Source organism: Diceros bicornis, chromosome 7, assembly GCF_020826845.1.
Source record: "Diceros bicornis minor isolate mBicDic1 chromosome 7, mDicBic1.mat.cur, whole genome shotgun sequence".
Lineage (NCBI taxonomy): Eukaryota > Metazoa > Chordata > Mammalia > Perissodactyla > Rhinocerotidae > Diceros > Diceros bicornis.
Genome location: NC_080746.1, coordinates 74,031,406 through 74,045,415, shown reverse-complemented (window position 1 = coordinate 74,045,415; position 14,010 = coordinate 74,031,406). Strand labels below are relative to the sequence as shown.

The 14,010-nt window shown below is 38.1% G+C and overlaps 1 protein-coding gene across 4 annotated transcripts in view; it reads left to right on the top strand.

Moving 5' to 3' along the window:
* Positions 1 to 14,010, top strand: part of SOX6 (SRY-box transcription factor 6) — a 573,709-nt gene that overhangs the window by 483,908 nt on the left and 75,791 nt on the right. For 3 of the 4 annotated variants that reach the window (XM_058546045.1, XM_058546046.1, XM_058546047.1), the window contains exons 12-14: positions 1,911 to 2,060; positions 7,578 to 7,803; positions 11,564 to 11,751. In XM_058546045.1, the coding sequence (XP_058402028.1) occupies positions 1,911 to 2,060; positions 7,578 to 7,803; positions 11,564 to 11,751 (564 nt within the window). The remainder of the gene's footprint in view (positions 1 to 1,910; positions 2,061 to 7,577; positions 7,804 to 11,563; positions 11,752 to 14,010) is intronic. The other variant, XM_058546044.1, reaches the window with a different exon arrangement.

Sequence of the window (14,010 nt, the reverse complement as noted above, 5' to 3'; positions counted from 1 at the left end):
TTCTACTAAATCTTATCTGATATCCTACTGTCCAGTTTACCCAGTTCTGTAAGTTTTATGGAATGTGGCTATACTTCTTCCTGACTTTATTGTATCAGTAATTATAACTCAAAGGAAATCTGAGGAATCACAATTCTGAGGAATCAGTTTACGAGGTCTTCCCTCTTGTAGGTATAACTCACTAGAAAGAGATATAAAATAAATGATTATCAATGCTTTAGAGGAAGCAATTAAAACTACTCTATTTCTAAAAAGCAATTGTATTCTTCAATTAATCTGAAGGATTTCTGAATTTAGTCAACTATCTAGAAAATAGATTTGTTTCCAAAGATTTTTCTGCTCTTTTCACTAGTTGATGTTCCTTGAAGGACTCAAGACTGAATAAAATTGACTTTCTTCTGATCTTGTGAATTATTGAGGTAAAATGAAGGCATAAATGATGTCTAGGGACTCTGGCCTCTCTACGAGTTCATGACTCTAATACTCAGTAGTAGGGCATGTTGGTCACCATACACGGCCAACACCTTTTCAGTTCTCAACCATCTTCACTCTATTCAGTAAAAAACTTTTCTTCACTGGCTTAATCCAAGCAGAAATTTTTCAGAAGCTTCACTTGCCCCTCTTCTGAAGACACCTGGCTGAATTTCAAAGGGAAAGGATACAACAGAGTTGTTTTTTTTCCTCCTAAGGTTTAGCAGTTTGACTGACTCTTACTTGTGAATTTTTCTTGCCACTGAGTCATTGCACATACAGAATTATGAAACTTTAATTTCTTTAGAGGCTTGTTATATTAGAAAAATTGTTCCAAAGAAAGCAACAATCATGACATAAGCACATCTGGCTCTTGCAAATTATTCTTTATTAAGCTTTCATTTAATTACATGTGCTGAAAGGTCTGTTTCTGATTACTGTAATTTTTTTTATTTGTCCATCTGAATGATAGTAATGCTGGAAATTACATGTAAACCACCTGTTTTTTCTCCCCTACTAATATGGCAAAGTTTGAGCTATTTTCTCTGTGGTTGATGAACTAGGAAGCTTTCTATTTATTATGATAGAAATATGACTATCAAGGTAATGGCTTAATCTTGATGATAAGAAGAAAAGAAATATTTGAATGGGGTTTTCAAGCATTAAATAGTGTTAAGATTGAGGTATGTGAATTCTGGTTAACCACAGCAGATTAACACATTCATTTATCGCCAATTTCACCCAAAACCTAATAAATCGACAGTTAAGGATTTAACATCCTGTGCTAGGAAAAAGAAACTTGATTATTGTTATTATTATTATTATTACTTTTTGCCACAAGTCTGGCTATATTCTCTTGAGGATTATGTTACGTGCTGCCTAGAAATGAGACCCTGAGAAAAGAGTGACTGCCATTGGGCCTCAGGGGTCTTGACGGCCACACTCTTATCATTCAGAAGGATCAGTATCCCCAGAAAAGCGTGGTCAGTATTGACTAGGAATGATGGTCTTCCAGGAATCTCTGGGAAAGTTCAGATTAGTTTCTAGTTCGTGAATATTAAAATTACAGGAGTGGGCTTAGCAACACTTAAAGAACTTGTTTACAAAGATTTTAGGAACTAGGAAGAATCTTAGAGACCATTTAGTCAAATTTCTTTTTGTACAGTTGAAGAAACTGAGTTCTAGAGCGATCAAGTCCTTTGTTCAGGCTCATAAAGTTATAGCTAGAAGGACCAGGAACAAAACGATGGCTCCCATACCAGTACTGTTTCTTTACGTTATATTATTTGCTCTCTGTTATTTTCTTCTTTAAAAAATAGTGAAAGAGAAATTGCAAGCTTGTCAGAGAAATAGTTATCTAACAATATGGTAAGTTTTTTTTTTGAAACTCCATTTCAGCTGCATTTAAAGAGATAATGTTTGTCTTCCCTGTTTTGCAGCAGCTCTATGCCGCTCAGCTGGCCAGCATGCAGGTGTCACCTGGAGCAAAGATGCCATCAGCTCCACAGCCACCAAACACAGCAGGGGCAGTCTCACCTACTGGGATAAAAAATGAAAAGAGAGGGACCAGCCCTGTAACTCAAGTTAAGGTACTTGCTTTGCAGGATTGTGGAAACAGTTTGGAAAATAGCTTCACAGGAAAGGTAGTGAACCAGGCTGTGTTGGGAATAAACGGCAGGAAGCAGAGCAACATAAAGGAACCCCAAAATGCTCCTCTTTATGGTAAATTTCATGATTGAGCACTGAGAAACAGGTGTTTCCCTTTTGATAACAATAGTGCCATATTGTGAGATCTTTACCTAAATCTGCAAACCCGCTTCTCAAGAGTTTTTCCCCTTTGGATTTTGGCTTTTATTTTTTAATGTTTACTGGCATGAATGGCCATGGTTTTATTACCAGTCTTTGTCATAGACTTGTGACACTTTTCTCTAAGTTCCTTAAACAGGTGGGGAGCCAACTGAGTACCAGAGAAGGAGGATCTCAAACTTTAGATTTAAAAAAAGGGGCAAAAAAGAACCTAATGCTGGATTTTGTATGGTTTGTTGATAAAGGTCTCTCCTTCAAATTAGTTATAAATGTGGGTTCTGAGAAATGAATGGTGTCATTGTCTAATCATGCCTTGATGCCATGTAGTTGTGGATAGACAGGATCTCCCAGGTTATGGCTAGGACATTAATAGATGCTTTTCCTCACTGATTTTCAGTGTCTTAAAATGGGGCAGCCAGGAGGTACTTGGTGACCATGGGAAATTGATGATCCACTCCAACTTTGTGCTGCAGCTGGTACCTATGGGTGGTACTGGTTGGTTTTTATGATTGCCTTTGCTTCCTGTGTTGGATTCAATTCAAGCAGTTCAGAGAAACAATTGACTTATCTACTTATAGGGGTGTGCTAAGCATGGATGTGTTGTGATGTGCCCAAAGTACTGCATTTGGAGAAATTTTGCAATTATTAAATCTTCACATGGGAAACATATAAGGCCAACAAAGCAGCACTGAATGCTACAAAATCGCTGAAATTGTTTTATTTTCTAAAATTTTCAGATAGGAATTCTGATATTTCAGAAAGGCCTTTAAAAAATATGGATCCCAAGTACCAAAGATAAAAAAAGTGAACAGCATTAAGAGACAGAGTTCTACCTGTGCCCCACCCAAAGGAATTAATTTAATGTTATCCATGCTTTTAGATTCTCCAAAGTAATAGGTGAACATTTATGCTTTGTTGTTAGAAATATTGAGATATGACAATAGGCAGTTACATTTAATAAGATAGCATTACTTATGGAAACAGACTATTTTGTGTTCCGAGAGTTTCTTTTTGTGAATAAGAGTCAGAACACTACAGCTCAAACAAAGGCACTTTGTTTAATTATAATTGTTAGAGTATGAGTGTATCAAACATCAGTGACTTAAGGTATTGAGTATTAGATATTTTAACATTAAAAAGTCATTTTATGAGTGATTTGGCCAAGTGGAACTGCACCAAACCAAGTCTTTACTGGATGAGTAAAATGTTCCCTGGTTAAATTCGTTTACATCTGCTTTTACCATTCCAGCTTTGTGGGCCAACTGAATTTTATTACTCACTTGACCACATGCAAATTCTTAGAGAATTCTCTATTTAATTTGACTTCACTATGTTTTATGTTAATAACAAAGGAAACATTCCTTATACTTATTAGATTGTTTATTGTATGTGTGGGTAAAAATATATAGACCAAGACATAAAGCAAATGTTTTAAACTTAAAAAATAGCTCCTACCTGATATTGAAAAAGTTCTGAGAATGATTTCACAATTTGCTAATTGAAAGAATTATAGTCCCTAAAATATCTCATGTATTTGTCTGAAGTCATTGCTTTCCCTCTGTATGTAACATGGCCGCATGACATAGGGCATAGTTTGCTGAAGGTAACAAAACCAAGCATAAACGGTCTTATGTACTTTCTTCCCCCAGGATTTTTGTTTGCTATAATTGCCAACATCAGAAGTCAGAATGTTTCTGTTCAAATGTCAGTTCTCCCACTTTTTTACCACCCATGTCATCTTGAGCAAGTTACTTAACTTCTTTCAGCCTTAGTTTTCTCCTCTGTAAAATGGAAGTTAATATTATTACGGATCTTAAATAAGATAATACATCCTCTAGTCTATAGTGAGTACTCCATAAATGTTAATATAATGATCATCATCATCATGATCTGATGGTGATAAAGAAGATGGTGGTGGTGGCAGTAGTGGTTGTGATTGAAATATCTAGTTGTATAGCAAGAAAGATCCCAACAAGATACCTGGAAGATTTCCATTTTTAACCATGATAGAGGAACAGGGATAAGATTTACTCCCCCAGCTTAAACAACTAAAACTCAGGACAAAATATATACAATAATGGTTTTCAGACATTTACAATAGGAGGAGTACAGGACAATGATCCCTGAGAGAAGAGAAACAATGAAAGCAACCACTGTATTTGTTCCAATTTACTGTCTAGAAGGAGTTTCCAGGCACTAGTGCAGGGAGGGGTACCCACATGGAGCTTGGCAGTCTCCTTGAGTAGAGAGACAGAGTTCAGGGATGCCAAGGTAGGTTCCAAGGGATGCCATGGAATTTGTGAGGTAGAGTACCAGAAAGGAGAGAACTGTACAGAGGGAGCAGTGAAGATCTGAAGAAGGATCCCTTGTATTTAGCTGAGTATTCATCATCATATGCATGTGAGAAAACTATCTGAGTCCAGGGAAAAAGACCAGATGTAGCAGGCAAAACAATTGCAAGATTCACAAAGGACTGAGAATGGTTTGTATTTCCACTAGCCAGAGTGGGAAGATCTCCTGACATATGGGGCATCAAGTAGAGTCCCCAGGAGAGTATACCTCAGTAGTGGGGCCGAATTCTCCTTGGATTAATGGCTGCTCTGAATCTGCCTAACAAAGCTTAAAAGTAAGCCTAGAAAGGATCAAATTGTTCTGCATCTCAGAAAAAATCCACAAATATTTAAAGGAATACACAAACTCTGACACTCGATAATGTAAAATTCACAATGTGTAGCATCCATTCAATAATTACCAGGCTTTCACAAAAGCAAGAAAATATGAACAATAATGAGGAGAAAAATCAATTGGTAGAAACAGATCCCAAAATGAGACAGATGATAGAATTAGTAGACAAGACAGTAAAAACAGCTATTATAGGAGATTTCCCACTATAGCCAAGTGAGGAAACAGGCAAATCTGCTCCCTAAAAAACACCCACAAAGATTCTGTTAGGCTCGGGCAGGCTGTGAGGACTAACAGCAGGCCTGCCATGGTGGAAAGGGATTCATTTGATTGGGAGTTGGTAAGTGCTTCCCATGCCCAGTGGCGTTGTTGGTGGAAGTGGCAAATATTGAATTATAAAAATAAATAATAAATTAGAGTATATTCAAAGCTGAAGAAAACCAGATGTTGTGAACTCCATATGTTCAAGAAGGTAGAGGAAAACATGAGCATTATAAGGCACCACATGTCAGACCTAAATTGAATGTCTGGAGATGAAAAATACAGTGTCTGAGATGAAAAATACACTGGATTAGTACTGATTGGAATTAGCAACAGAGTAGACATTGCAGAAGCAAAGATTAGTGAACTTGATGATATAACAATGAAACTATCCAAAATGAAATACATAGAAAAAAGACCGCCAGTGCTGTGGGACATCAAATGTCCTAACATATGCAACTAGAGCCCCAGAAGGAGAAGGAAGGAACAGAAAAATATATTTGAAGAAGTAATGGTTGAAAATTTTCCAGATTTGAAGAAAATTCTGAATTCAGATATCTAAGAAGCTCAGTGTATCCCCAATAAAAGAAACATGGAGAAAACTAACTAAATACCTGGTATATAAATCACTATTATTTAGATCTGAGTAAACTAGTCTAAATGTCGTCTGAGTCTCAGAGCAAAGGGAAGTAAATTGTAATTAAGCACATTAGATAATTTTGACATTCATAATGGATATAACTGTGTTTCCTGAGAGCCTATCCTATGTCTAGATATAAATAACAGTACATTGCAACATAGATGTGCCAGATTACCTATTTCCTACTAAGATTAAAAAAAAAAAAATCTAGGGCATCACTACAATATCAAATGACTTATTTTCCCTAATGATTTAGTAGAAAGGGTCCTGGGATTTGGAGTCCAGTAAACTAGAATTCAAATTTTGTCCCTCCATGTGTGGCTTTGGACTTGATTTTATCACTCTGACCCCTTCTTCCTTTGTAAATTTAGAATAACACTGCTCAACCTCATAGTTATTGATAGTTAAATGAGCTAATATATGTGAAAATGTCTAGCACAGTGCTTGGTATGTAATGGCTCCTCTGTGCATGTTATTTTTATTTTCTCTTTCTAATCCTCCTTCCTGAGTAGTATTTTCTGGCGTCTCTTTTTGTCCCTCCGTAAGCAGTGACCATTAGTGCTGGAAGATACCTTGGAGATCAGCTGGAATCAGGCCCTCTTTTTCTACAGATGAAGAAATTGAGACCCTGAGAGGTCACATGTTTGCTGAAGGGGAGAATGTTCTGTTTCCAAGCTCTACTGTGTGTTTTAAACAATGACATTTAAAACAAGTTCTCTGTGCCTTCTCAGAAGCAAAATGAGGGTTAACATTTGCTGGCAATTTTATTTTAGAACACAATAATGCAGATCTTAAAACTGAACATTTAAATGAATATGCTCATATTACAACTAAATTTCTAGAATGATGGAAGTGTTGTTATGGGTGTTTTATGGCAGAATAAATGAGACAAAATAAAGGCAAGGAGCTTAGCTTTCAAGCTTCTGGTTAAACTAGGGTTACAAGCCAGATATTTGAATACTGTACTCAGTATAGAAGGACAGGCATCTTAAAATAGACATTCTGTAAACATATGTAGCAAAGAATATAAAGAGACATCACTTTAAATATGAAAAATAAATTGCATATAGCATGGTATATAAAACATAATTATAATGTGTGCTTGCTCTTTGCAAAAATTAATTTTAAACATGACTAGAGACCAGAATATAGACCATGAAGAGTGCCCACGCCCAGAAAGCCACATAGAAGCCATGCTGTGGCATGCGGCTCCCTGGGCAGAGGCCCAGAAGATCAGAAGAAGAGGCTTTCTGTGTTTCCATTTTTAAAGTGCTTGCAATTGTTTGATTTAAAATATATATTAAAAAATTAGCTGCAGAGCCTATTTATAGTTCCAGGAACTTTTCAGAGAGAATAACACAAAAGCACTACAGAGCTGCTGAAATTTTAAATAATTCTTTGTAAATGCCCTAGGTTAATTTAGATCCCTGAAAACACATTAGGAAATTAAGCTGTAATGTGAGCTAATTCAGATTTTAATTTGGCAAAAAGAATGATCCAACTACACAGTTAATGTAAATAGAAGCATAACACAGGGAAATTAATGAGGTTTCCTTCCGATGAATCTTCAAGGAGGTAGATAATTAGCTTCTTTTGTTATTATTGTAGCAGAATGTGGCATTGTCTCTGAGGTGTAAAATAACTGTGGCTTACTAAGTGATAATGTGCTTCATTTGTCTTTTTTTTTTTAATAATTATTTATGTTAAACTCTTGTAGGATGAAGCAGCAGCACAGCCGCTGAATCTCTCATCCCGACCCAAGACAGCCGAGCCTGTCAAGTCCCCAACATCTCCCACCCAGAGCCTCTTCCCAGCCAGCAAAACCAGCCCCGTCAATCTGCCTAACAAAAGCAGCATCCCCAGCCCCATTGGAGGAAGCTTGGGAAGAGGATCCTCTTTAGGTAAATGGAAAGGTCAACACCAGGAAGAGGCTTATGAATTAGGTAAAAGAAAGCAAACCTGTTTAGTGATGACTGATCCTTGTTTCCAAAGTGTTCCTTAGTCCAAGAAAAAAAAGTAAACGTTAAATCTTTTTACTGAAACATAACCTAATTACGTGTCTTGGGTGATTAGAACTTTTGGAAAAGGCCATAATATAAATCCTGCTGGGATGGGTTCTTTAGATGATAATGAGTTAGATCCAGCAAATCAGAGACTTGGGGAATTCTGTGTTTGGTCAGTGTATCTCTAGGCAGAAAGAGTGACCATGAACCCTCTAAGGGCCTAATTGAACCTGGCCTCAAAGCTGCCTGCCAAAAGTCCAAAATTTCTTTGAAATTTTATATTTTATTTTTAAAATGTGTGTGAATTTTATGTTATGTATTAATTAAATTAATTAAAAACGAATCCCATATTAGTTTTGCATTAAAGCAAATACGAATGACACACTTCAATGACATAATATGAAATAAAATTGGTATCTAATAAGATACATGATAATGATCCTCTGACTTCTTACACTCCCTGATGCATTGCCAAGTATCTTCAGGGATGTTCAAACCCCAGTGTGAGATGTAGAGAAAAACCTTAGTTTTACCATCAGACAGACTTGGACCAAGAGCCTTCACTTATTAGCTATATGACCCTGGGAAAGTTACTTAATATTTTTGAATTCAGTTTCCTAATCTCTGAAAGAGGAATATTATTTCCTAGCTGACAGGTTGTTATGAGAATTGAAAGAGAAAAATGCATATAAAGTGCCTAACAAGGTGTCTGGCACCCAGAAGGCATGCTATTTAAAATGACTGGACTGAAAGAATACTAGCACGTTTACATATGCATGTGGAATGAAACAATAAATGTGAAAGCACTTGTCAGTAGCAGAGTACCAAATAAGTATTAACATGATTGTTATTATGCTCTGTAAAGCTCTTAATTTTCAAATAAAGACACAGAGATTCAAAGGGATTAGAGACTAGAACTAGCATTTCTTTACCATGTTACCTTCCTTGCATTATTGAGTCCTGGAGGCTGAAATGCTTATTATAATAAATAAAATTATATGTAAGTGTAGCCATTTACAATTTAAAAATCATTTTTGCTTATCTTATTTCATTTGATTTTTCACAATAATATTACGAGTTAGGTAGTGTATTATTATTATGAGTTAGGTAGTGTATTATTATTACTCTCATTGTATATTAAAGTAAATTGTAGTTCTTGTAGGTAAAATGACTTGCCTACAGTCATGTAGCTATTAATTATTTTTTTATTGGGGTAACATTGGTTTATAACATTACATAAACTTCAGATGTACATCATTATACTTCGATTTCTGTGTAGACTACATTGTGTTCACCACCCAAGACTAATTACCATCTGTCACTGTACAGATGTGCCCTATCACTCCTTTTGCCCTCCTCCTTCCCCCCTTCCCCTCTGGTAACCACCAATCTAATCTCTGTGTCTATGTGTTTGTTCGTTTGTTGTTGTTGTTGTTTTTATCTTCCACTTATGAGTGAAATCATACAGTATTTGACTTTCTCTGTTTGACTTATTTCACTTAGCATGATATCCTCAAGTCCATCCATGTTGTTGCAAATGGCAAGATTTCATCGTTTCTTATGGCTGAGTAGTATTCCATTGTGTATATATACCACATCTTCTTTATCCATTCATCTCTTCATGGGCACTTAAGTTGTTTCCAAGTCTTGGCTATTGTGAATAATGCTGCAATGAACATAGGGGTGCAAATATCTTTTCACATTCATTCATGTTTTTGTGTTCTTTGGATAAATACCCAGAAGTGGAATAGCTGGATCATATGGTAGTTCTATTCTTAAATTTTTGAGGAATCTCCATACTGTTTTCCATAGTGGCTGCACCAGTTTACATTCCCACCAGCAGTGTATGAGGGTTCCCTTTTCTCTACATTTTCTCCAACGCTTGTTATTTCTTGTCGTGTTAATTATCATGTAGCTATTAATTAGCAGAGCCAAAGCTAGAATCCAGGTTCTCTCATATATAAGTTAGCGCTCTTTTTGTGAACTCACAGTTGGAATATTTGCTGAACTATGGTGAGTCTAAGTGAATCTTCTGATGGTGAGATGTAAATCTTCCTCTTTGGAATTTGGGGTGTTAGGAACCATAAGCAGCCTAGTCTCATTTTGAGTCAGGATGCCTCTTTCAGGGGCCCGGAGATTTTCATCCTAAGTCAGTGGTATTGCTGTGGGAGAGAGAAGTGAATCATTTCCAGCATGTGAATATGATTGATTGCTGGATTGTTGGAAGTTGTGAGATGAGAAAAAAAAGCCAACGTAAGGATAAATAATAGACTTGATCTTGAAATAGCCCTCCTATAAGCCACTTCTGAATTTTGTTTGGAAAGCATCTGTTTGCTATACTGAGCATCGTGAGGACAAAGATGACTATGTCACTGCCCCTGCTCTTAGGGAGTTCATACTTCAGCAGGGCAGATTTCTTAGATCATGAGCTAGAAAGGCACTGAAATAACAGCACTCTTGTCCAGACAATATTGGACAGAAATGTTTTTTTTTTAAATCAGAAAAGCTCCAGAGCAAAAGTTATGGGTTTTCTATATCCTAAAAAGTAACTGTTTGACTTTTAAAAAATTTCCATAGATAGCCTCGAGAATATTTTCTAAACTCAAATGCATATGCACATGCACTGCACACACATAGACACATGGTGTGAGCTTGGTTATAGTCTGGTTTCCTCTGTCCTGTCTATGTGAGGGGTGTGCACACACACATGTACACACACACATACACATATATACACATACATGTGCTATGAAATGCTCGTGCCAGGATACGAACAAGTGGATCACGTTCAGCTTGACCACAGCAGCTGAAATCTATCGGTCAGCAAGCAATTGCCTTCTTTTTGTCTAAAATTAGAAAAGCTTATCTAAAGTAGTAATTTTAACCTACAATAAAATGCAATATATGGAGGAAAATTAGTCAGTTTAATTTGGAATTTATTCACTCTGTGTTGCATGGAATATAATGAAAGTAAATATTTACTATCATTTTATTTGAAGCTTTCTACTTATGTGAAAACCATTCCCGTGCATACAGCCTCACTGTCACAAAGACAGGGAGCTGGGAGCAGTGGGTGTTTGGGTTGTGGGTAGGGAAAGGATTGTCATTCTCTTGGTGAATAACTGAGGCAGCATGATGAGCAGAATGCGTCATTAACCAGCCAGTGATTGGGGAACGGAAAGTGTGGTGTATTCCTTCCTGCCCCCTCTCTCCTGCAGTGGACATATGAACACGCACATACAGATGTCACTAAAGTGCACATGCGGTTCACAGATTTTTTCTGCTAGGCCAGAAACAGCTTTCCTGCATTAGCATACCATGTTTGAGGAGTAGCCTGGACAGATATCTCTATACCCCTCCCCACCCACTTCTTCCCCACTACTCCCCCACTAGTCATTAGATATAGCAGAACAGACATATAAACACACAATTGGAATCTCGGAAACTTTATCTGTGAGGAGATGGGTTGACAGAGCCCAGTTAAACTGGGTGTTGGGGGATCCTCCAAGGGCTAAAATTCCCAGCACAGCTTGGTTGCCCTGGCTTCCTGTGCTCTATGCACAGTATTGCGGTTTTCTTAAGAGCAAACGTGCCCGTTCCTTGTTTGGAGAATGCAGCATTCTACAGAGGAGGGGAAAGTAGCAGTATTTTTTAACAGCCTAACCTCACAAGCCTCTAATAATGCATTCTGTGTATGCAGATATCCTGTCCAGTCTCAACTCCCCTGCCCTGTTCGGGGATCAGGATACAGTGATGAAAGCCATTCAGGAGGCTCGGAAGATGCGAGAACAGATCCAGCGGGAGCAACAGCAGCAACAGCCACATGGTGTTGATGGGAAACTGTCCTCCATGAATAATATGGGGCTGAACAACTGCAGGAATGAAAAGGTAAAACTTGCTTCCCCTCCTTCACGGGCTCTGCTAGACCCATTGGCTCATTTCTCGTCTGGCTCTTTCCAGGCTCCCAAGCAACAACCTACAGCCAAAGCTTTGGGCTTCTAGCTTGAGGGCTGACTTGTGTCACATTCAAGCAGTTCTGCTGATCAACAAACACACGCTTTCCCACTTAGTGTGGGTTGTCTCCCAGGCACCCAGCCAGGCACTCAACCTACTGCCTATTGGTGTCTTTCTGTCACATTCCAAAAGATTTAGAAATATCTTATAATAAAAGGGGTATATGAGGTTATTAGAACAAGAATAGAATATCAGAGTATTAAAAAAGAAGAAAGAAGCATATATGCTCACAATCAAGGCTAATATATTACTATGACTCACCAGTGAATTAATTTCTGAGCTTCCTATCAGCCAGAGCAAAAAAATAAAACAAAGCAACTTACAAAATGTATTCATTTATTTTTTGATTCAACAAGTTATTTATCAAGTGCTTATTCTATAATAGATACTGTTTGAGGCGCTAGAGATACAACAGTGAACAAATCAGACAAAATCCCTGCTCTCACAGAGCTTGCATTCTAATAGGGGACACAGACGATAAGGAAATAAACGTTGAGACACATAATATAATGTCGGTAATATCAGGAGGTGAATAAATGCCATGAGAAAGATAGGAGCAAGTTTAGGGAATAGGGAGTTACAGGTTGTTCTTTCAGGTGGGGTGATGAGGGCGCCCTGAGCAGGGGTCTGAATGAAGCCATGGTGCAGGCCACATGAAGAGCGCGAGGAAGAGCATCCAGGCAGTGGGGACAGTAAGCACGGAAGCCCTGAGTGCAGGACCAGCAAGAGTGGTGTCAGGGATGCAGTGGGACAGGGAGTAAAGTGACAGCCTGGGCAGAGCATGTGATAGCCTGGGCAAAGGTGTCAGACCTCGCAGGCCCTGGAGAGGCTTTCATTTTACTCTGAATGTGATGGGAATCCCCAGACAGGCTTTGTCCAGGGCATTGACATGATCTGATTTATATATAAAAGGATCATTCTGGCTAATGTGCAAGAATGGACCACAGGAGGTTAAGAATGCAAACAGGGAGATCAGTTGAGAGGCTACTGTAATGCACTGGTGAAAAATTCTGGCTATCTGATGGATGAATGATCCTTGCCATGCTTTGGCTTGTAGCTGCATCATTCCAATTTTTTCTTCACTCTTCGCACGGCTGTCTTCCTTCTGTGTGTGTCCCTGTGTCTCCAAATCGCTCTCTTCTTATAAGGACACCAGTCATTGGAGTTAGGGTCCACCCTAATCCAGTGTGACCTTATTTTAACTTGATTATGTCTGCAAAGATCCTATTTCCAAATAAGGTCACAGTCCCAGGTACCAAGGGTTAGAACTTAAATATACCTTTTTTGGGAACTCAATTCGACCCATTATAGTGGGATGCAGAGCCATTGCTCACGTTGAATCAAACACTCATCCTTGGAGACTGTCTGAGGTACAAGGGGCTGGGAAGGGCTTTGAGGGGATGGGAGAATGACGGAACTCTCAAAGAATGTATGTGCTTAAAGTCCTCATTCAGATTAGGAAGCTTAGGTCTGAAACTGCTGACCTCCCAAAGCTTAATAAAGAATTTGATTTTACTCTCAGTTCTCACTGCCCTGAGCTACTGATGTTAAATTAAATAAATATATATAATATTTAAAATTGATCATTATTGGACCCCCTGCCTAGATTAATCCTCTTGGTGGGAGGTTCAGATCAGGTAGGAGAAAAATGATCTGGGAGAATAGTGGGTCTTTGGGTGCCTATTAAGCCATAAACTTTTATATACTTGGGACTTGTCATGCACATGCCCCTCGTTGGGTCTGCCCAATCAGTTAAGTGCTCCATTTCCCTATAAGCGCTCCATCCTTGGCAGTGGGCTTAAAAGGCAGAGCCCCTCTTTAAGAACTGCCTAAGTAGATAGTCACATAGAGTGAGGTTTCAGGACCACAAGAGAAGAAAAATCCTGCCCCTAAACCTCTTCTACTATTCTGATATTAGAGATAAACACACAATTATTCTTTTGACCTAAGATGCTGTCTTCTGCTCAGTGAGAACACCATGGAATGATAACATATTTCATTTTAACGTGAATAACTTTAAAAGATCCTTTTTTGAGATTTGGGTAGATAAACGAGTTTTAGCATAGGGATACTGAATGGGAAATTGGGTTAAAAACAAGACAATGCGTACATGTACCAGGGACCATCTCCTAC